Source organism: Lacerta agilis, chromosome 3 (genome assembly GCF_009819535.1).
Source record: "Lacerta agilis isolate rLacAgi1 chromosome 3, rLacAgi1.pri, whole genome shotgun sequence".
NCBI lineage: Eukaryota > Metazoa > Chordata > Lepidosauria > Squamata > Lacertidae > Lacerta > Lacerta agilis.
Window position 1 is genome coordinate 30,484,178 of NC_046314.1, and position 23,705 is coordinate 30,507,882.

The 23,705-nt window shown below is 42.6% G+C and overlaps 1 protein-coding gene across 2 annotated transcripts in view; it reads right to left on the bottom strand.

The window, feature by feature from the left end:
- Nucleotides 1-18,042: 18,042 nt before the first annotated feature.
- BMP5 (bone morphogenetic protein 5) overlaps nt 18,043-23,705 on the bottom strand; it is a 52,065-nt gene continuing 46,402 nt past the window's right edge. For both annotated transcript variants that reach the window (XM_033143172.1, XM_033143171.1), the window contains 3 exons: nt 23,616-23,692; nt 22,567-22,677; nt 18,043-18,663 (listed from right to left, as the gene is read on the bottom strand). In XM_033143172.1, coding sequence (XP_032999063.1) covers nt 18,514-18,663; nt 22,567-22,677; nt 23,616-23,692 — 338 coding nt within the window. In that variant the 3' untranslated portion in view covers nt 18,043-18,513. The remainder of the gene's footprint in view (nt 18,664-22,566; nt 22,678-23,615; nt 23,693-23,705) is intronic.

Genomic DNA, 23,705 nt, shown 5'->3' on the forward strand with positions numbered 1-23,705 from the left:
ATGTAGGCTTAATGCAGATTTAGGCCAGTGCTTGAATGATTGAGTCATCTTTCCTTTCAGGTGCTCACTCAGAACAAGAAACAATGTTAGTTAATTGGTCAATCTGCCCCCGAGACATTTTCCTGGACTAGCAGCAGCGTAGAGCTTGTCAGCAGCACTGCACAAAGTCCTTCGGACCAAACAAACCCATAAACATTATTATAATAGGGCTTCTTTATTACATTTCTGGGAATGTTTATTCAGGCGTCCTGGCTTCCATGCTGTTCCCCTCAATGCTCCCACCAACAGTGTCCTGCCCACATACCTTCATCTGTTGTTCATGTTCCTATTAACTTTTTCCCCTATTAAAAAACTACACTGTGAGCCACTTAATGCTGCCTGCTTTGATTTCCCTTTAACATAAAAGGCTAATCTAACATCAACCTGGTCCTGCAAGCCCTTCATGAATAGAAGGGTGGGGTATCTTTTCACCAGCCCCACTCAGTCATGTTATTGCACCAGCAGGGCAAAATGACACAAGTGATCAAGGTCCCAAGGAGTTTTCAAGGTGGAGAAGAAGGAATGTATCAGAAATGGGATGGAGGAGTGGCATTGTTTGACAGTGGGAGGTCTTCCCAACTCTGTCCTTAAGTTTAAAGGGGGCCTGCGTTTGGTAGGGTTCAGTTAGGTATAGCTAATATGCTGGTCCTTCCTGCAGATGGTTATGCATTAAATGAAGCTGTGGTCTTTAATCCGATAGGCTACCTTGTGTCTTTGCTTCAAGGGGTGGGCAAATAATAAAAGAGAATACAATTGCAGTAGAAGCAGCAATAAAGCAAAAGAACTGAACAAGGGCATGAAACGATAGCCTATATTTCCTTCTGAATATCATGGTTATAAAAAGGTAAAGGGACCCCTGACCATCGGGTCCAGTCGTGTCCGACTCTGGGGTTGCAGCGCTCATCTCGCTCTATAGGCCGAGGGAGCCGGCGTTTGTCCGCAGACAGCTTCCGGGTCATGTGGCCAGCATGACAAAGCCGCTTCTGGCGAACCAAAGCAGCACACGGAAACACTGTTTACCTTCCCGCTGGAGCGGTCCCTATTTATCTACTTGCACTTTGACGTGCTTTCGAACTGCTAGGTGGGCAGGAGCTGGGACCGAGCAACGGGAGCTCACCCCGTGGCAGGGATTCGAACTGCCGACCTTCTGATCAGCAAGCCCTAGGCTCTGTGGTTTAACCCACAGTGCCACCTGGGTCCCATATCATAGTTATAGCACTTTCTAAAAGCTGTTACTGCGGAGGCCAAGTGAGCCTCACTCAGGAAGAAGTTCCATAGTCTACCGATCACCACCAAAAGTCCTGCACACTGAAAGGCAGGCAAATACAGAGAAAGAGCATATTCTAGGTACAAAGCAGTGACCTCTATCTCTTTGTAAGGGGTCTTCACAATCCCATCCAGTATCCACTGCATTTCAGGGCATTAACGTTACTTGCATCTCTATGTTACAGATCATAAAGAATTAGTGCACTGGTACAGAGCATTTTGGAAAAAAAGAAGGAAAATAGGACCCATTTGTGATGAGAATCTTGAAACGACGCGGGTTCCAATGCCATGTTTTTAATAGCGTTGCACAACCATGTACTTGGAACAACATTAAGTCATTAAGAAGCCAGGCTTGAGTTCCATGGATGACATCGCTATAAACATTCCCAAGACTAATTATTGACCTCCTACAGACACCCGTGCCCCTGTATCACAACATCTACATTTCCAGCTAACTAAAATACACCAAACCAAGGAAATAATTACATGTAAGACATTTCCTGTGCAGGTAGGCTGCACAAACAAACCCAAGTCATCTTAACTGTAGGCATTTGAACCTCTATTCTAATGAAAACACTGGAAGTTGGAAGGGAATTCATCATACTGTTAATGGTAAATATTTACACAATCAAGTTTGGTGGGTTACTACAATGTAGTGTATTTGCTCATGCAGTCTTGCCCAGGACATGAAGATGGCTGGAGGGGAGGGTGGAGAAGAAAACAATCATAGCCTAAGAAGATTTCTAGCCAGAGCTATGGGGAAATGCCAGAATGGAACTCTGCAACAGTAAAATCCCAAAGCAAATACCTAACCTAATGACACTATTAGTAGATGCTTAGACTGGTACACTGTCATTACATAGATTGTGTTAAGATGAAAAGGCCATTATCTCCATTGAGTTGAGTCTCTGAAGTTGAAATGATTAAAGTTGCAACTGTCTGTTGTGGAACTCCCAAGTTGCGGAGGAGTGTCCCCCATAGCAAAGAACACAAAAGAAGTGTAACAGTAGATGCAACTTTAAAAAACTGCACTAGATGCAAAAGACAATGGAAATCTTGCAAGGAGGGATTGACTGGGTGGGCCCAGGGAATGGTTAATGCCTCATTATGGCAGGGAGTGATGCTCACCATCTTAAAAGAGGAGGGGAATCAGCCCCTCTTGAAGATGACTTCCTTGGACCCTTAATGAATTTTGACACAGTTGACCATGGTGTCTTTCTGAAGCAGCTCAGAGGGTTGGAAGATATGTTTGTCACAGGGTCCAGGCTTGCTACCAGAGAGTAACACTCGGGGCAGTTGTGGGGTCCCACAAATGTCCACCTTGTCTCCCATGCTGGTCAACGTGTAGATATGTTGAACCATGTATATGAAACCACTGGGAGCTGTGATCCAAAGATTTGGAGTCATCAGCACAGCTCACCCTCTCTCTCTATTCCCCCTGTTCCATCTGAATCAGGAGAGGCTATGCAGGTGTTAAACCAGTTCCTGGGGGTAGTGATGAGCTGGATGGGGATTAAGAAATTAAATCCTGATAAGTGAATGCTCTTGTGAGTTCTCATGTCTGGGAACTGGGGAAATGGCCTGTTTGGAGATGGGTTGCATTTCCCCTTAAAAAACAACAACCAGATATGTAGTCTAGGAGCACTCCATGATTCAAACCTGTCACTGGAGGAATAGGTGACTTTGGTTGCTGATGCCCAACTCCTGATTTGCAAGTCTGGAAACAGCTGAACCACTTGGGTAAAAATACCTATAACAGATTTTCAATGGCCCATAAGTTTGGATCCTGTTTTGTCCATTTTAATACTCAAAATTCCTGTTTTATCTAGTTTTTATATTGCTGTTTTATTGGTTTTATGTTGTACTTTTTATTTTTAAAAAAATTGTAAGCCACTTAGAGATTTATGAATTTTTTTAAAAAAATTAAGCCGTTTATAAATACTTTGTAAGAGTGGAGGTGTTGTGGAGATTATCTTGGAGGGTATAATATACAATTTAACCTGCAAGTAGGAGTTAACATATGAGCAGCCGATAACATCAAAAAAGGAAGACTTGAAATGATAATGGGTGAAAGATATAGAGCAGATCAAGATTTCTCTACGCCACAGAGAGATGGATTGGGAAGTCTTAAGAAAAGAGATACATGATGGATACTGTACGATGTGTTTATAAAAGCTATTAAACTTGCATAAATAAAGTACACACACACACACACACACACACACGTATTTATAAGAATATTATAGCACAGAGAAAGATCAGTCGTCCCCCTTTTGCTGTGTCATCAATACCAGATTTTGATAAAGGCAAAAAGTAGCAATAACAGTGGAGAGCAGTGTCCCCCCCACTTTGTCTGTCTGTTTCTCCTTCAGCTGTGTGATTTGCCCTGAGGAGAAAAGTTCAGCCGAGGGCTTCTCAAACGAACAACAAAGAGGAAGCAAATCATAACCATGAAAGGAGCAGCATAAAGGATTGCTTTAGAGTCAATTCTCCTGTCCACAATGCGGGGAAATGCTTCACTTCTGGGGGATAAAGAGATCTAACAAGGGAGACAAAGGGCTGTAATTGTAACTCCCCCATCTCTAAATCTGAGGTGATGAAGGAAAAGAAAGTCAGTGGGTAGCTAGCAAGAAGAACCTGAAACTGAGCTTTGTCACCAAAGTAAAATTAGCACACTGAGAACCTTTGTTTCCCACAAAACTTTTAGCGTGGCATTATTTCCCATATCTCTGCGGCAGAGAGCTCTTTTACAAATTGTAACAAGCAATCGCTGAACTTGAACTAATTTTCCTTCCTTTTCCATTTCAGCTAATTAATACCGCGGAATTAGAGTTGGCTCTTTAGCAGTGCCCTATTTAGAGTCTGTCAGCATTGCCATTGTGGTCACCCTTTTAAATGGGACACTCAGAGTTGCCACTGATAATAACTTAAGCCTGAAACCTGACAAAGCCTGTCAATGATTGGTGAAACCCATCAGGATTTCTTCAGATGTAATCTGCCCAGTGTTGGGTTTTCTAAAGTGCCATTCTCAACATAGAAATGTAAAGGGGGGGGGGGGAGAGAGATGTCGGTTTGCCAACTGACCAGGAGGGGAAATAGAGCCAATTCTTCTCTTGTCCCTTCGTTGCTGTTGTTGTTGTCATTTAGATTTCTTATCCATCTTTCACCATAAGGTCCAAGCACAGGTTACAACAATGTGAAAACGCATTATTAAAATTGGTTTAAGAATTTACAATCATCAATCCCAGCACACGTTATTGGGTTATGACAGGCTTCCTCAAACTCGGCCCTCCAGATGTTTTGAGACTACAGTTCCCATGATCCCTGACCACTGGTCTAGGTAGGGATCATGGGAGTTGTAGGCCAAAAACATCTGGAGGGTCGAGTTTGAGGGAGCCTGGGTTATGTTGTGAACTGTCAGGACAATGGGGGGGGGGAGGAAGGAGATCCCCAGCAAGGGGTGTAGCCGAGTCTGGGACACACTGGGGCAAACGGAGGGTGGGCAAGGAGAGGTTGGTGTGTAGGAAGTACTCACAGGGTCACGGAGGATGACAAGGGGATGATGGGGGGGGGGTCAGTGCACAGGAACCAGAGCAGCAGGACCCATCGCCTAAGCCAGAGGGGCCCCTGTCTCCATGAACAGAGCAGACTCTGAGGCATAGGGAGCAGCAAGAGTTCTAGGAGGCTGAGGCAGGCAAGGGCCCACAGCCCAGCTTCCTAGCTGGCCAGGTGGGGCTCGCTAGCTCTGGGAGGAGGGGTGTGATTCCTGAGCTGGAGTAGACTTGGAACAGGTGAGGGTCTCATGCCTCATCAAGCCCAGGTGCTGCCATCAGCATGCAAAAGGGAAGCAGAGCTGAGGTGCTGGGCCTGTTCAACTGCTCCTGTTGATGGACCTCAGCTTGCATGCTGCAGGATTCGTGTGGGACCATGCTTCAGTTTGGACCTTGGACAAGTGGATTGACACTGGACTGGAGACTTGACCTACTGACTTGCCACCAGGTAGGCCTGGGGTTCAGGACAGGGTATCTGAAACAGTAAACGGGGAAGTTTTGGAAATTACAACAGTTGCGATCACTGTACCCAGACTAGTAGTCGCAAGAAATTGGAAAGCCGACAAACCAGTTTATAACAGAATAAAAACATATGGGATATAGCATTGTTGGCAAAGCTTACATATTATAAGAGTTATTGAAGTACATGTGCCCCATGCGCCAAACAAACACTTAAAAATGGGGGTTGTTTATTATTATAATGTAAAATCCCAAAACTATGTTTGACTTTATATATTACTTTCACTCATATAATTTGACATTCTGCTTACAAGAGAAAAGCAGTAACCAAGGACATCAAACAAGTCATATAATGTTTCTTAAATCATAACTGACTGTTTCTATGGTATTACGGAATTACCGTATTTTTCAGTGTATAAGACTAGGTTTTTCCCCTAATAAATTATGTCAAAAATTAGGGAGCGTCTTATACACGGATAGTGCTGAGGCCATTTTCTTAAATCTGAGTCCCCCAAAATAGGGCGCGTCTTATACATGGGGGCATCTTATAGATGGAAAATAGATTAAATATTTTATTTCTTTTGTAATCACTTTATTTTTTGCAATTTTAAAAAGAAAAGAAAAAATGATGTGCATCTATATACATACTATAGAGTCAAAGGCCAGGGTAAAGAGGTGTAGCTTGAGCATATGGCAAAAGCTGTACAACGAAGGTGACAGACAGACATCTGTGGGGAGAGAATTCCACAGCTTAGAGTTTGCTAAGCAATCCCCCAAACATCCAAGGACAGTTCAACTCTCAAAACGGCCGCCTCTGTTGACCTTAACTGTAGGGGAGGTCTGCAGACCCTCCAAGTGTCCCTATTTCCAGGGACATCCCTGATTTAGAGAAGCCATCCCAGTTTCTGATTTGATCACAGAATGTCCCACTTTTCCTTAGGATGTTCCTATTTTCATTGGAGAAATGTTGGAGGGTATGGAGTTATCTGACACCCCCCCCCCCCCGGAAGCTGTCTGAAAGCAATCCTGTATAGGGAAGTGTTTTTAAAAAAAAAAAAAAAAAAAAGTTTCATGTTTCATTATGTTTTTATGTATGTTGGAAGCTGCCCAGAGTGGCTAGGGCAACCCAGTAAGATGTGTGGGGTATAAATAAGGGACGTCCATTCCATAATGATTATTTTACTATTTCCATTGTAGAAATGTTGGAGGGTATGGTCTTTAGGGAAGTATTTCAGCTATTTTTAGCTGCACCTGGAGGTACAGAAATCAGTAGGCAAACTGATGACAAACACAGGTTTGACACTGCTCACATGTTCAAGATGTTTGCATAGGAGCCTATGCATTCACGTATGTGGGCTCCCAGTGCACAATATATACCACAGAAAGGTGAGACTGCCTACCTGTTGCACTATACAACTCTCAGTGGGGTTTAACATTTGATCCTTCTTCTTGAGGAACTCTGGGGATTGTAGCCCCGTGAGGGGAATAGGGGTCTCCTAACAACTCCCAGCACTCTTACAAAATGACACTTCCCAGGATTCCTTGGGGGGAGCCATGACTGTTTAGTGGTATGATAGTGTTAACTGGTTAGTGCAGTTGGAGCCTTGGTTTGATTCTTCAAGGCCGGGTTAAAATTTGTTTATGAGGCAGGAGGGGCAGGGTTGGGCAGCATAGAACGCCTGTTTACCTGGTGTAAGATGAGGCATGCTAGGCCAACCAGTCACATCAAACTTGCTTTTTCTCAAGCACTCCGCACAACATTTAGCATCCCATCAGCATCCTTCTGTGAGGCAGAAGAAAGCTCTTCATTGAACCCGGTGTCAGCTTTGTCATTAGTAATCATGTCCTGGTTCCTAAGGTTATCCATTCTTCCCTGTGTACCACATAACTTTTCCGAATGATTATTTAAGCATGCCTCCTTTGCCTTCTGCGAGCTCCCTGGCCCTCAGTTTTTAGCCTACATTTCCCTTCCCTCGTTTCATGCCCAAAGAATTACAATTGCCTCTTTCTTATCACACTCATAAAACATCGAACTGTGCCTCATATAAAACCGCACCATTTGTTTTCTTTGCAATCCAAGATACTCTGGGCATGCATTAAAAATAAATGGGGGCTGTGTTTGTCAAAGGTTTCTCCACAGTCATGAGGGTAAAAAAAAAAACAAAACGGGGGGAGAAGAAAAAGCTGTTTTCTCTAAAAACAGAGACAACGGTAATTTTTTGCAATTTTGTCATAGGTTCCATGGTTTCAGTCTTTTCTGCAATGCCAATGTATCATCCATGTAACTAGGTCTGGGATTATGTGATTTGCCCATTTATCATTTCAGTAAGAAATAAAGATGTATAAAGTAAAAAAGCATAAGGGCCCCTGGTCTTGCTATGAATGGGTCCTCAATCATTCTGGGGCCACAGACACATCTTTCCCAGTATGTGATATTACTTTATTGTGGTGAAAGGGCTTGGGTTGTCTATTCTTTTACTGCTTGATAAACCTATTTAGATACAATACCACAAATTGGGTGGCTACTTCTACAAGAAGTAGAAGTTGTTGTTGGTTGTTTTTTTTTAGCAAAAGACTTCTAAAGTTAATGAACGCAATCAATCAGGCACATTTTGCACTAATCGGTTAATTAGGCACTGTGGAGGGGGGTCCTTCCTTGTCGCTTTCCTGAACCTACAGCTGGTCAACTTAACTGGATGACCCTGAGTTCTGCTCACATGAGAAGTATAATCTCCTGTTTAGAATGTTATTTATGTGGGTGCAATCCAGAGTAAATTAAGTGGATCTAGGTGGTAGTAAAAAAATATATCAATGGAATTAAAGTTCAAAGTTAATTTAGGCATGTATTACCTTTGGTTAGTGGCAGCCCTTGTCCATAGCCAATTTAAATTAGGGAATAGTCAATATAACTAGTCAAAGGGTAAAGTAAATCAATAAAATACAGGAATGCCTCAGTTGTAAAATGGTGTGTGTGTGTGTGTGTGTGTGTGTGTGTGTGTGTGTGTGTGTGTGTGTTTAAACCACCAACCATGTACTGCCCTTTGATGAGCCCAGCTTAAAGGCCAATGACCATAAACATTCCTGAATAATGATAGACTTCATTAACAGACCCCTGACAGCTGTATAGGGGGAAATATGTCAAGACTTGAAGTTTTCACATAGCTTAGGGGAATAGAAAAATAAACTTTGTTGCTAGATGAATTTGCTTCTACACTTGGTGGTGTGTCTGCATTACTTGAAATCCATTCAATGAAAGGAGTTTGAGAATTGAAACATGTTCAACTGAATGGTCATTTTAATGTTTTTGGCTGGTTGCGCACAATTCCCACATGTCCACATTCAAAGGTCAGTCCTTGTTCTGTTCTGATGCTGCACCGAACTCTTGCATCAATGGTCTTTTTGCTTCAATGGAGGGTCCTTATTCATGAGTACATTGTGTTGCACAGGAGACTTAGGTCTTTAAGATGTAGAAGCTCAATGTACAGATGTGGGCTCCTGCATGAAATCACTGTACTGTATTGGGATGCCCATGAACTGAGCAGTTCATCCACCCACAAAATAAAATGCCAATCAACGTGATTATGAGGCAGGGAATGCAAGTTTCTTGACATATTGACTATATTTTCCTGCATAGATTCTCTGTAGGCTGAGAAGACAACAGTAGTTTGCTTTTGCTCTGGCCCAACTGTGTTCCCAAAGAAACTGCCACATTCAACTGCTTCCATTCCTTCCATCTCTCCTCCAGTGAATACCACCAACAGAGCATCTTCTGTACTGATAACTTCCTGTCTTCAATCCAGCTTCTCTTTCATTGATTTCACCTCATGTATGGGCATCCCCTTTATGCGCCTGGTGCAAACAGTAGTGTTGAAATGAGTGTTTGCTTACTATCCTTCAGAATTCATTGTTCAGATGGGAAGCAAAGACGCCTACATTTCAGACTGAATCTGAACTACCTATCAATGGAACACTGCCCAGAATTCTCCCAAAGGCAGGAGATATGCTTTATGCCAATTCCCTCTTCACCTGTGGTCAACTGTGCCCTCCCCCAGAAAAAAAAAATAAAATTATCTGGAGGGTTGGGGGACACCTGAGATGTGATACTGGAGGTTACAGGGGGAGTTGGCAAAAAGAATCATCCTCACCCCTTCCTCTAGCAGAGAGACTTCACTATATTGTTGTTGTTGTTCAGTCGTTCAGTCATGTCCGACTCTTCGTGACCCCATGGACCAGAGCACGCCAGGCACGCCTATCCTTCACTGCCTCTTGCAGTTTGGCCAAACTCATGTTAGTAGCTTCGAGAACACTGTCCAACCATCTCATCCTCTGTCGTCCCCTTCTCCTTGTGCCCTCCATCTTGCCCAACATCAGGGTCTTTTCTAGGGAAAGATGGAGGGCACAAGGAGAAGGGGACGACAGAGGACTATATGATGGTACCTTATATCAGTGGAAGGTAGGATAGCTCAAGTCAGTGAAAGCACGACCCTCTTTATCCCAGGGTCATGGGTAGGTGACCCTCGTTTCTTCCAACTCTAAAATTCTATGATCCTTTAATACTATTACCGGTAGTCCTTCCATGAACAGAAAGGCCAGTCTGGGGCACATACTTTTTCTTCTTGTTTTTGTTGATAACAGCAACAACCGCAAAACATTGGCAACTCTATTAAAGAAAAACAGCTTTATGCCTAAGTTCTCCATTCCAAGCAACTACATTCTTTCATCATCGTATTTGTTACGGGGCCGTGTGCGTGGATGGTTATTAATGGTGATGTTTTCGGGGATGTTGTAACAATTCCTCTTTCATGCAGCACTTAGTTCTGCCTTGCTCACACAATCTCTCCCCCCCAAAAAAGTAAATAAAAATATTACACTGAAGAACCTTTAAGACTGGGGGGGGGGGACACACACATACCATTTGTATATATGAGACCAGCTAAGGATCTGGAAATATGAGAAAGTCATTTCATGAAATCCTGGCCTGGTATCAGGAAACTGCGGAGAAGTAAACATTTCCTCTCATCTACTGACCATGAGGTCATAGTACACTCAATTATGAAAAGTAATTTATAAATGATTTCTACATATTACCACTTCTCTAAATTCGACTCCTTCAGAGAAATAGTTGGTCGGTGTTTCCCTGTGTTGTTGTCCCTTTTGCTCCTGATTACGGCTTTTGAAAAGGAAACATTTCATATTTAAAAGGGAGGAAGTGATCTTAGTTTGCAGATGAAGCCAGGCAGAAATCATCTGAGTTTCCAGCCTTTCCAAATGTGTGATATGAAACTGCAGCAGCAGCTGCTGCAGATTCTTAAGAGGGTCAAGACTAACAGATGAACTTGCTTTTCACCAATTATAATTAATTGGCACCAAGGTGTTTACATTTCTGCTGTCATCTACATGCATTAGCGCTAGGTTAATGTGCAAACCGTAAGCTAAATTATGTACTATATAAATCTTTTCATTAGATACCAAGCCCCTTCTCCTTACTTCCTGAGAGTAACCTTTGATCTTCCATCAACAACAAAAATAATTAACATCTCTGCCCAACCTGGGTTTATCCATGTAAGTCGGGAATAGCTGCACAGCTGGACACAGATGTTCATGTCTCCATACCTAAGCTCTGCAGAGCCTTCCACAGTCATTTATATCACTCTTGTCATGAGTTTATCAGTGTCCATATGTTGCCCATTGAAATTTCCTGATTATTACAGCGCATTTACAAACAATAATGAATTGGAGAGGGGGTGTGAAATAAAGGAAAAGAAACAGGAAGAGGCAGGAGAAAATAAAAGCTTTCCTAACACTTTAATTATGTGCCTAAATCTAGATTTATTTATTTATTTTACTAATGGATACAAATTTCAACTCCAGAGAATCCAGAGATTCCCTATGCGGTTGATGTAGGTCTCCTATTTGGATTTTCAAACATTGGGACTGATACCGGATAATTAGTTCAGTTCTGTTTCTAGCCATTAGGAAGAAGGGTTCACCCCTATCATAGATGGTGAAATTGGATTCACCCGATCCCACTCCCACCACCTCCATGCATTTGTACAGCATCCAAAAAGGGCTAATGTAAAGAAGCAAGGACCCAGCCCTGGGAACAGGTCTCTTGTTCTGTTCAGTAGCCTGGTGCCTCAGCCAACCATTCTGCAATGAAGAGTGTGTCCAAAGGAGCACATCAGAGTTTATCCCGAGACTCACTTCACCAGCCTGCATACCACTGTTTCAGGAAGTGGTTCTGGTTGGAGGGACAGACAGCAATGGCCACCAAGCACTCAGAGAATGCCAGTTCAGGTAGACCTCGGATGGCAAAGCACTTTCTATGTCCATGGCCAGATAACCATAAAAGAATTAAGTCATAATGTTTAGGGATCCTGAGCATGCACTCTTGGTGTGTACATTTAAAAAAGGGATGGGGAATGTCAGAGCTAAGAGCCATATGCTGCCCTCCAAGTCTCTGGACTCTCCCTGTGTCACAACTCTTTCCCACACCACACCCCTTCATTGGCTATGCTCCACCCTGCCCACAAGTGCTTTTGCCCCACTATAGCGTGTCCTTTTTTACTATGATGGCGCCTACTGCTTGTCCAGATATAGGATGGAGTGGTGTGGGGTGTGTGTGTCAAAACTCTGACCTCTTCAGTGCTGGGATGTTGTCTACTGTAGAAAGGGAAAATGCACCCACGCCCTTTTTTTTTTAACTCAGGCCCACCCACTACTACTGGTATGCAGCCCCCCAAAAGGTTGCTCAAGAAGGAATATGACCCTCAAGCTGAAAAAGTTCCCCAGCCCATGATTTAAAACATATTGGTGGACCATGGGGATTAGGGGAGGGGGGGAAACAGACCACCTAAGCCAGCCCACCCCTGCTGCAAAGTGATGTGTGTATATCCATGAGTATACACACATTACCTCATTGAGTACACAGACACTGTTATTTGCTGCATTAGTAAGCCTACGGCGCATTCTGATACCATAGACAGTCGTTTTCTGGATCTAATTAAAACTCCCACTTTGGTTGATTTGAGTATATGAACAGGCAACAGAAGGGCCAATGTTCTGTCCCGCACATGCTTTCACTTGCCCTGTGCTAGAATAGTGTCCTCCATTATGAAGCAAAGACCATGTAAAAGTGTTTCAATTTCAGACTGTTGTACTAATCAGCTGCTTAGTGTAAATTTCAGCTTTCTAGCTGGTGTGGAACTGGAGGTAGCTAAGTCATTTGCAGGTATATTATCTGTTCCCAGTTTCAAGGGAGAGATTTAAGGATGCCCCATTTTCAGTCAGGGTGTGTTCGGCTAAGTGTGTACAACGTTTCAGCTTCTTTACTCCTCCATTTTGAGAGAGCTGGGTAAAAAAACCCATTCCATTTCAATATATTTTTTGTAATCAATATTTTTTGGACTATGTGTACACAAGTTGTATTTCCTAAAGGCAAAAGATTTCCTAAAGGTCTCTAACCATTCTGACATGCCTCCAGTCTGTGAAGCCTACATATGATGTGACCGGCCCCATTCATACATAGCTCTAAGCCAAACCATGGCTTAGCACGAAGGCACAAATGTGCTGGTTCCCGAGAGGAGTTGGTAGCTCCCTTGCTCCTCTGTGGCCATTTTAACTCAGTGCATTGTGGCAGCCAAGACAAGGTTTGGCCCAGCATCTCATTGCCCATATCTAGGATTGCAGTTAAGCTCTTTCCTCTTTCTTGCCCAAGGATGATAACCAGGATCTGTAACCAAGGTTTGATTGGAGGGAAGAGAGAAAAGAAGGTGTGAGTTCTTCTCTTGGGGTCAGCCCTTCTGAGACATAGTTTGGCTTGCCATATTGTGCAAGCCAAGCCAATGTGTATGGATTTCAGTGAAGGAAGAAGCATAACAACTTAAGTGTGATTGTAAATCACCCACTGAGCTCACTGGAGCTTATTCCGTGGCAGGCGTGTTTAGGATTGCAACAAACAGTGCCTGTAGAAATACTGAAGTTTTCCGTGTATAAGACGAGGTTTTTATATTCTAAAATAATGTTTAAAAACTGGGGTTATCTTATACACGAATAGTGCATTGGGGGGATGCGGAGACTGGCTGCAGTTGTGACCTGCAGACCTGCAGCTTGTCAGCGGTGATTTGGTGCGTGATTGGTGGCTGTGGCAATTGGGCATGTGTTTGCCACCTGCTGTTTGCGAGTGGGCAGACACTTGATGGCTTCTGCAGCGTGAACGATTGTCAGCTCCACAACTATGGACGATCCTTCCCCCCCCCAAAAAAGCTCAACTACTTTGGTCAACCCTCCCCCCAAAAAGCTCAACAACTCTGGGCCATTTCTCCCCATTTTTCTTAAAAATAGGAGGCGACTTATGTACGGGGGCATGTTATACATGGAAAAACGTGGTACTTCCTCATTGTTGATGAACCATAAGGTAGGAGTCAGACCAAGAGCGCCGACTCATGGGGGCCGAACTGTTTTGGGCTTCCTCAATGTTGAGGGGGGCAGTGGAGGCCAAGCGTGCGAGAGCAGCCGTCATCCATTGAAGCGGCTGGGCACTCGGTGCTCAGCTCGGTGCGCCGCACCACTCAGCGTGGGGTACTTGCCACATGTGGCCTCCCAACCACACAATGTGGCGCATGTGCAATGTCAGGCCCCTGAATCTTTGGCGTGAGGTGGCACCTCCAAGTCAGACTGTCAATACCAGGCCTTTGCTTCAGTTATTTTATTCAGCTGTTTTACTGCTTCAGTTGTATTGATTATTTAATTTATATCCCTCCTTTTCCCCAAAGAGCTTGAAGTTAGCCCTTCCTCAGCCATGTTACATTGCAAGTGTTTAATGCTTTGGTACATACATAGTAATCGTAACAAATGAGTACAGAGCGTGTCCAACTCAGCCAGCTCCTACTAGGGATGGCAAACCCAAGCCAACTTCCCTAATAGGTCTAAAGGGAGGGAGAAAAAGTAAGAAAACAGACTCTTCTAAGCCACACCTGAGAAAGGGAAAAAAGTGACCAACTTGGCAGGCAGTAGCTGTGATCTATTTCTTGAACAGGGTCTGTGCAAAAGCTATCCCTAGGAGAGCTGTTAGCCTTAAATAATAAAGCAGATAACATGCACAGTGGACAGCAAGTAGGCTTTGTCTGCTGAGGTGGAGAGAAACAAACACCCTGCTATTTAATAACACAACACCGCAACAAAAATGCATGGCACACAAAGGCGAGCTGTGCTCCTCTCAGAATTCCCCACACTATTTCTGGGCAGAGAAACGGGGGTGGGGAATTCATTAGATTTCTCCAGCGGGAGGAAAAATTATCTGACCATTTTTCAAAGGTGAGACTTGCTATTAGCAGCAACACCACTTCTCACTTCTCTGTCTTGTGGCATAGAGCTGCAGAGCTGCCCTCCCGACATCATAGTGGATGTTGGAGAACAAGGCTGGGTGCTATTGTGGATACAGGAGCTTGGGGGAAATGAAGAGTAAGGGTGGCGGCCCGCTCAACTAAGACAGCAACTCTACCTGTTAAGTGGGAGGACTGGGGCTTAGTAGAGCAGTGGACCCACCATTTGCACTGGCTCCAGCCTGACATAGCAGAGACATCTGGACTGGGCCTATAACAGAAAGGTAGACTGAAGTGTAGGGGGGTTCCCATGAAGCAAGACATAGTGATAACAGCAAGAACCTTTACTGAACTAACAGGATTGGACAATGGGGCAAAGCAACTGCTTATATACATTTCTGAAGGCCTGGGCCACTCCCACTTTCAACATGATTGGCTGCCTAAACTCCCAAGTTGCGAATCATAACTCAGAGTTTAATTGGCCAATGGCAGTGGCCCAAATCCTGAAATGTTCTGTGATTGGATATCATGTATCAAATCAGAACACAGGGGCTCAGAATTCTTAGTCCAGACTCAAGCTCAGGCAAACACAGACCACTGAATACATGATATAGAGCACCACATTAAAATCCAGCAAATCATTGGATAGACCAGTTCCACCCACTCCCTGCCCTCTGAAACACCCCAATTCGGGGATCTCCTGGCTACTGCTGGTATGAGCTTCCACCTACACTTCCAGTAGGCATAGCAGGGTCTTCTGCAGCAGTGGAGGTCTCCCACTGGCAGAGCCAAACAGAGGGATACAGCCATTGCATCCAAACACCACTTACAAACAAGGGTTTGGATTGCTCCATTGTTTAATAACCCTAAATAAGATTCTATGTTATAAAGTCATTATGCTGTTAGTTCTACTTGAGATATGATGGCTTTATGTGCCTCTAGCCTTAAGCCTGTTTGGCTATTTATGGAATCAAATATTTGCTTTCTCTCCCTCGTTGCACTTAAAACATATTGTTACTATACAAATATTCAGAATACCAATGTATCATAAATGGACAGTGATTTCTGTAGTAATAACAATAATAATACTTCACAGAATACAAAATGGAAAAAATAGGTCACTGCCCCAAGGATAATGAGACAATTTAAAAAATAGAGAGTAGAATTTGCCCATAGAATATTGCATTGACTGCATAGGAGCTAATCAATTTGTCTAAGTTTGCCTTTATTTTTGTTTGAAAGGAGAAGATTGCTAATTTGGTATTACTTTTCATGAGGAGTTATGACTTGCTCACGAGAGTTTTTTTTTGTTTTGTTTTTTACTCTTTGCAGTGCCATTTCTAGCGTCTTACATCAACTGCCTCAAGAAATGCAAGGGATTTAATTTTCTCGAAATTTAGTTCTATTTAAGACAAACGTAGCTTCCAAAAGGGTTACAAAATGATGGGCTCCGAAGTAAATTGAATCAAGTAGATTAGTACTTGCCTATTAAACTGCAATTAGCTCTTGTAGCGGCAAGATGTCGTTTCCTGTAGTTTGTTTCATATTTAGTTAGCTGCTTTGGGAATATAATCAGGAATCCACTGTGGTCTCTCAGGAGCCAGAAAGTTTAAACTAATTAAAACTGGACCAAGAAAACTCTCTTTAAGAATCTTGCATGAAAGTGTAATGACCTTGGCCATTGACTTGCAAGGAAATGTTATACAAGTATTTTTCAAATTGACAGACACATGGAAAGTGTTTTATTAGCTACTGTGAGAAAGAGGTATGCTTGGACGCATGTGCAACTAAAATCCCAGTAGCGTATAGCAAATACAAGCCTTTGGAGCACGTGAAAATTCTCGTGCCAATTCCTTTTTTTCCTAAACGGAAGCAATGGTATCAATGCATAAGGAGAGGGGTGGTGGTTTGGTTTTTGTCTTTCCTTGTTTACAATATCTTTTCACTGATGATGCAATTGTAATGGTGGGTTGGAACTGCAGAACCTTAATTGATGCTTCGTAAGGTTTGCACTTCTGTCAATGTGTTGTTTATATTTTTCCTGAGCAGATGTACTCAGTTTGAGAACTTAAGTAACTATGGAGTCAATCCAAAAATTCTGTTCTATGTTCAGAAGGATCCATTCCGTAAGTGGAACGGAAGCTCCTTCGCTGGTCAGAAGGAGCCAACTCTGGATAATAATGGGTTATTCCTGTTCAGCGAGTTTTCCATATAATATAGCCAAGAAAGAAAAAAAGGCATGGCAGAACAAACAAAGGTTTCAAATTTATTAGATCTTAAAATATAGACTTGTATTTCAACAGAACATTTCAAAGAATAATATAATCTTCAATTTCGCACACTCAAAATGGTACACCTTTATTCAAAAATATATTACTTAATGTACCCAAAATACACTTTTCAAACTTTATTTAAAATAAATTCAGTTCCAAATAACCACAACCTTTAATCTATTTAAATCACAGGCAAATCCATTTCCTTTTTAAATGCTTCTCAGATTAATTTTAACCTTCATGATTTCTCTTCAAAACAGCAAGTCATAAAAGATACCTATATTAAAATGCATTACTGTACATGAACTGCAGTTTAAGTAAGGCTTTGTGGTAAATTAAAAACATAGTTAAAAGCAGCTGGAATGGGAGGTTTTTTTTTTTGTTAAAAAGAACTCTTTAACAGAAGTAATTGTTTAGTATTTCAACAGATTTTTGAAAGATTTTTTAAAACAGGAATAAATGTTGTTTGTAAGTGAGATAAAGTAATTTTTCTGAAACGCCATACAGCTGATCACATTTTTTCTGCAACAGCGTGCACCCTCACTTCCCCGTCACCGACACAAATCCTATTAAATAATGCTTGAAGGTGAGATTAAGTAATCCAAGAAATAAGTAAATGAGCATTCTTCTTAACTTAAATAATGCTCTGTGAGGACTAGTTTGAGGGCATTTGGGGGCAGGGGGGGTTATTCTCTGCTTTTTCTCCATTTCATTAACTCACTCACTGGCTCATGTGTTTTGTTTTGGTCGATAAACACAAACAAATCCATCGCAGTAGCGTTACAGTTTAAAAGACCAATAGCATTTACTTGAGGTAAGAAGGTTGTTCTACATTCCACCCTGCCCCGCTCCCCTGTAACTTCAAAAGCTATGGACCCAGGCAACAAGCAACCCCCAAAAGCTTAATGGCTCCAGAAAAATTTGCAACCCACAAGCAAATAGAGGTAACATAGCTCCTACAGTTACTCCTTCTGCTAAAGAAAATAGCTTTAACAATTATGTGCAATCTTTCAGCCCCTACATTTAAACTGCCATTTATTTATTTAAACACGGTTCAGCGTTTTTCTTTATCTAATGGAGTAGAACTTCTAAAAGGATAATTGTTTTTAGCTAAGCATTTCTCTCTCTCTCTCTTTTTCAGCCTTTCCTCAGTGCCTTTTCTAAATAAATAGCCCGCCAGAGTTTTCATTGGCACAATGCAGCCAAATGTATTCAATTTCCTTTAACAATATAAAACAGTCACAGGAGTTCTGGGGTTTCTGAGTTAAAGAGAGAGTGAGAGAGAGAACTATACAAAGGCTTTATTTTTATTTTATTTTTAAAAAATGAAATAAATCTCAGCATGATTAGCTGAAAATCTGCCTTCAATATCCTAGTACATACTAATATAATAAAGCGTTTGCAATATCATTCATACAAAAGAAACTATATACCTTTAAATAAATTAAAGCTACTATGTACATAATACTGTACATGAATGAAAAATGAAATAAACTGGAGTAAGTTGTTTAAGGTCCTCATTTCCTTAAAAAAGGCATTCTATCACCTTTAATATAATTAAGGAAAAAAGATATTGAGGAGAATCTTTTTTATAAACCGATTCTAGTGGCAACCACATGATCGCACCACCATGTTTCTGTACTTTTTCAAAATAACATTTGAACTGTCATCAAAATAGAGCACAGAGATTGCATTCAGTTTCGTTGGGGCACAGCAAGGCTTAGGGACATGATCAGGGAACATCAAATGGACCTGGAAAAGGAAGAGAGACAGGTAGGACTCAGCTACATTCATAAAGATAAAACGCATTATATGGGTTATAACACTGTGACACCAGATGGCGCTGTGGAGTCCCATTTTTCGCCTATGGGATTTCCCTGTATGACATGTACAATGCATTTAACTGAAACGGGTTTTTTGATGCGTCTAGATCCAGCCGTAGTTAACCTAAGGCTTTACTTGTACAGTCATACCTTGAAAGTCGAATGGAATCAATTCTGGAAATCCGCCTGACTTCCAAAACGTTCAGAAACCAAAGGACGGCTTGATTGGCTGCAGGAAGCCAATTGGAAGCCTCGTCTTGGACGTTTTGGTTCCAAAAAAACGATCAAAAACCAGAACAATCACTTCCAGGTTTCGATTGTTTTGGAGCAGATTTATTCGGGAGCCAAGGCATTTGAGATCCAAGGTACGACTGTAGAGTTATATCAACACTTGCGTTGACATACAGTAGGTACATTGGATTGTATCCCATATAGGTTTTCCAGTTGGTCACGGATTTGCACTACAGAATATCCCCTCCCTCTCTTCTCCCCATGAGTCCCCCATGCACCCTCAAATCTGCTCTGGGGCTAGGTGTGGAGAAAAAAGGGATTGGAAGTCCGACTGTGCAAGTGGAGCTCCTTGTGCTAATGGGACAACTTCATTGGATTTGGGTTAGAGCTAGTCTAAGTTAGCTGGACTTAGATTCCGTTGCAATTAATGCAACAAGTCTGCAATGGTTGTACTTAAATTCCACTGATTTCTCCTTCAGCCACAGCGGGCACCAGTGAAGGGAGCTCAACTCAAACGTTCTGCCAGCCAGCAGGAGCAAACTCAGGATTCCAGCCAATGTAAGTATGTTACGGTGCTCCAGTAGCGCTGGCAAGGGTAGGGGGAAACCACAGCGTATGTGATTGCTTTTTGGAAGGAGCAGGGAAGAGACTAGAGGAGGCCATTCCATGAAATGGGCTTGGATAACCGTATGGAAGGCAATGCTGAACAGCTTCCTGAAATGAATGGGAAAGGTAGTGGAAACATTGGAGACTGAGGGGAAATACAGGGTCTTTTGTACTTGAAAGCAAGTTAGGAATAATAATCTGCACATGTTGGGTGAGTTGGGAAGCAAGGAGGCTGTAGAGAAGGGCGTTGTAATAGGAAGGACAAAAAGAGTATTAAAGCCAGGATAAAAACTTCAGCAGTAATAAGTTTCATTTGTTTGGTAAGACTGTTAAAATCTGTTATAGCCATCTGCCCAGCAGTGATATAAGTCCTTAGTCTTTGCCAGAGAACACAGAACAGGCAATCGGGAAACAGCTTTTATATAACTGTTACCATGAAGAGATCGTTTACCAGGGAGAGATCTTTTCGAACAATCATAAATCCTTTAAACACACACACACACACACACAGTGTTTAGTAGAAGTAAAATGCACATGCATTTCCTAAGGTTGTTAAATAAATAAAATGGAAACTATTGGGAATGTGTGTGTCCAGTTTTATTTTGTATGGACTGTGGAACTATCATGGGCTTCCCACTTTTGGAGGCAAGGGGAAGCACAATTTTCATTTTATCATTTCTTGCCTCTTTCTCATTTGAAGATGGAACAGATTAATAAGAATAGTGGTCAGCAGTAATACTGCCAAAGTTAATGAATGCACTTAGGAATGTGAATTCTCCCAGCTTGTAATGCCTGATTGTAACCCCCTTGCCTTGAAATTATTCCTCTGTTTCTAACCTAAATAAATAATATTTCTAGAGTTTGCACATTCTGCAATCATCATACTAGGTGCTCATATTTAATAGCCACTGCTGGCTTAAGGTTAGAAAGAAATTACTTTAATGCCTCACATTTGACATAACGGTGTGTGTGTATATACAGTAATTGACTCAGGAATTTCCAAGTTCAGATAAGCCAAATACATCCCAAAGGCATACATTAACCACGTGCAGCCTGATTCAGCTGTGGTGTGTGAGAAAGTTAAGCTGCTGGTTGTTGTTTTTTTCAAAGTGTGGTTAATTAAACTCTTTCTTGGAAAGCTACAAACCTCATTGGAAACAGCCTGGTTGAAACCTTAACTTAGGTGAAGGCTAGGGAAATGAACAGTAAAGTGTCTTAAAATATTTTTTAAATTGGAAATGCTTATTATCACAAGGCCCTTTTTTGATTGTTTCACAGCAAGTGTCCAGAGGAAAGATACTTATTGGCATTGTCAGCATAGAGGTGTCTGTTTGCTACAATCTTGGAGCCCAACTCCCATGCAGTAAGTATGCTAGAAAACACTTGCTACAATAAGCCAGTCTGCCATATAGGAATCCCAAGGACTAATTGCTGAAAACAAAAGGCTGACCCTTATCGGAGTAATGTGATCACACTGGAAAGGACTTTATTACAAGATGTATGCATGAGCAATTAGTTCCCCAAACTGCACCCTACACTGAATAATTCTAACATTCACAATTTGAAGTAGAACATGCCAGACTTTTGCTGCAATTAATGAAATGTACATATAAATTGGAAGATGACAGCTGGAGGGACAAACAACAGGTGAGACAAGATATTCATGATCAGATCTCAGGACACTTTTTTTCTTGCAAGTTTAAAAGCAAGCTGGGTGACGGGGTTGTGCTGGAACAAGATGCTGTGGAAGAGGGTAATCCTTTCCCTTTGATCCCTCTTTTCTAGTTCTAAATAGATCCACCCACTAAAAGTGTTACCAGCTCTGCAGTTGGGGTGGGAACTGCAGCTACATGTAGTTTGGACCTGAAAATGAATGACTGAGTCAAAATTTTAAAATATCATGGGAATGTTACTGTATAACAGTGCTTCAGGGGTTTCTTACAGAAATATGATTGTGTGTTTTGTTTTAAATATTAATCTGCTTGGAATGAAATGTTAGCACAGTAGAGAGGTTTCTGGATACTGTATTTTCTTGCCTTTGCATTGAAAACTGCTGAAGCAGGATAGACATAAAGAAATAAGGACAAGCCCAGAAAGCCTGTGTGTGTGTGTGTGTGTGTGTGTGTGTGTGTGCGTGTGCGTGTGCGTGTGTGCGTGCGTGTGCGATGCTGTCTCCCAAATAATGAGTACACTTAAGCAAAGCCCCACTGGTATCCAAAGCAATACTCCTTTGGACAGTGTCGGCAGGGGCGGAGGAAGCCGCTTCGCCACCCGGAGCGGCAAACCCGGGGGCAGAGTTGCTACGTTCGACACATGTGTAGCGATACTGCGCATACGCACTACCGAGTGGAGGCGAGCCAGGGAGGGGCGTCAGCAGCCCGAGCAGGAAGGAACGAAGCAAAGCGCCGAGCGGCACCCACTGGGTGCTTTTCTTCGTTCCTTCCCACTCGGGCTGCGGGTGGAGGAGAGGGGCAAGGCTTGGCCCGCAGCTCGCCTCCACCCACAGCCCAAGCAGCAAAGCACGTGCTGACTGCTAACCTGCTTGGCACATGCTTTGCTACTTCCAGCTCGGGCGGAGGCAAGGGGCTTGGCTTGTCACCCCCTCCAGCCTGGAACCTGGAGTACCCCGCCCCCTTCGCCCACCCCTTCCTATGCCACTGAGCATCAGTGAGGATGAGAAAGGGGTCTTGCTGTCTGGGCTGCCAAGGCTTGTGTCCACTTCGGTGCTGCAATTGCAGCAAAAACAGTGCAGGAGGCAGCAGTTGCAAGCAATAAGCCCAACTTGATTGGCATCTACAGCCACAGCAGGCAATGCAACATTACGACAGTTTGACTTTACCCCAAAAGGCACACTCTTTCATTGTCTCCCGAGAAAGACTGATGCAAGCAGCTGATATCTATGAGATAATGCATTTACATTCCATTGGTTCAATTTAGACATAATTCCACCTCTTTTCCTGGATGGCACTCATTACATTTAGGGATGCATACGTACCAGAGTCTGCACTATGGCATGATTTGTTGCATTCATGTGTGCATTGAGAGGAAAGGAGCATTCTCCATCACAATAAAAGGCAGCGTAACCCTCTGGAGCTATAATCCAATCCTAGGCAACAAACGACAGAACTTTTAAGTACAAACTCAGTACTTCCAATCTAAAATGATCTGTACTTTAGTTTGCAGGTAAGAGAGATACGTTAAGGAAGTTGAGGTGTCAAATGAGGAGGGGAAATCAAACACATATGAATATTAAATTCCACCCAGCAGAGATGTCCAACTTCAAAGAGACTGCGATATATTCCCACTATAAAAAAATGGCAGTGATCCAACCATTGTATTGACAAAAGTTGTTGAGCTTTTTGGGGAGCGGAAGACCCAAAGTTGTTGCGGGGGGGGGGGGAATCGATCAGGGATGACCCATGATTGACCGGTGGATCGCAATCAACCTGTTGGACACCCCTGGTATACAGTAATGGTCCCAGCTCTTCCAGGTCCTGGGTAGATGTCAGTGGATTAATATTTGTGAACTTTACAAATATTCCACTGTTGTCTGCAAAGCATTGTACTGCCGATCTTCTTCTCTGTTAGCTGCACATTGCTGTCAATTCCTGAAAGGGGGGGGGGGGGCAAGGTAGCAGACAGCTTGGTCTAGCAACACCACACTGGTGTTGGAAAGCTAGCAGAGCAACACAACTCCACCGGCAGCTACCGACCCTTGCTTTGAAACTATTAGAAATAAACAAGGGACACTGCTGACAGAGTGAGGTGCAGCACTACTTTCCGGTCTCTAAATTGTTGGCATATCAATTTTCCATGAAACAATATTTATTAATCTGGGATAACTAGATTACCTGAAAATTGATCAGGCACTTTCCTTTAGCAGCTCACCAAAACCAGCATAATTACTATGGAATGACTTATAGACTGAATTCCAAGATTTGTTGCAAAGATTCATGTTTAACATCCCTCCTCCTGAATCCTAAGCACCAGTTGCCATTATTATTCTTTTTTGCTGTCTAAAATAGGATTGATCATTGCCCCTACCTGCCAGCCTAGGTCTCTGAAGCTCACGTACAGTTCATGTTTTTTACAGGCTTGTTTCTGCTCACTTGTGTTATAATCTACAGAAAGGAA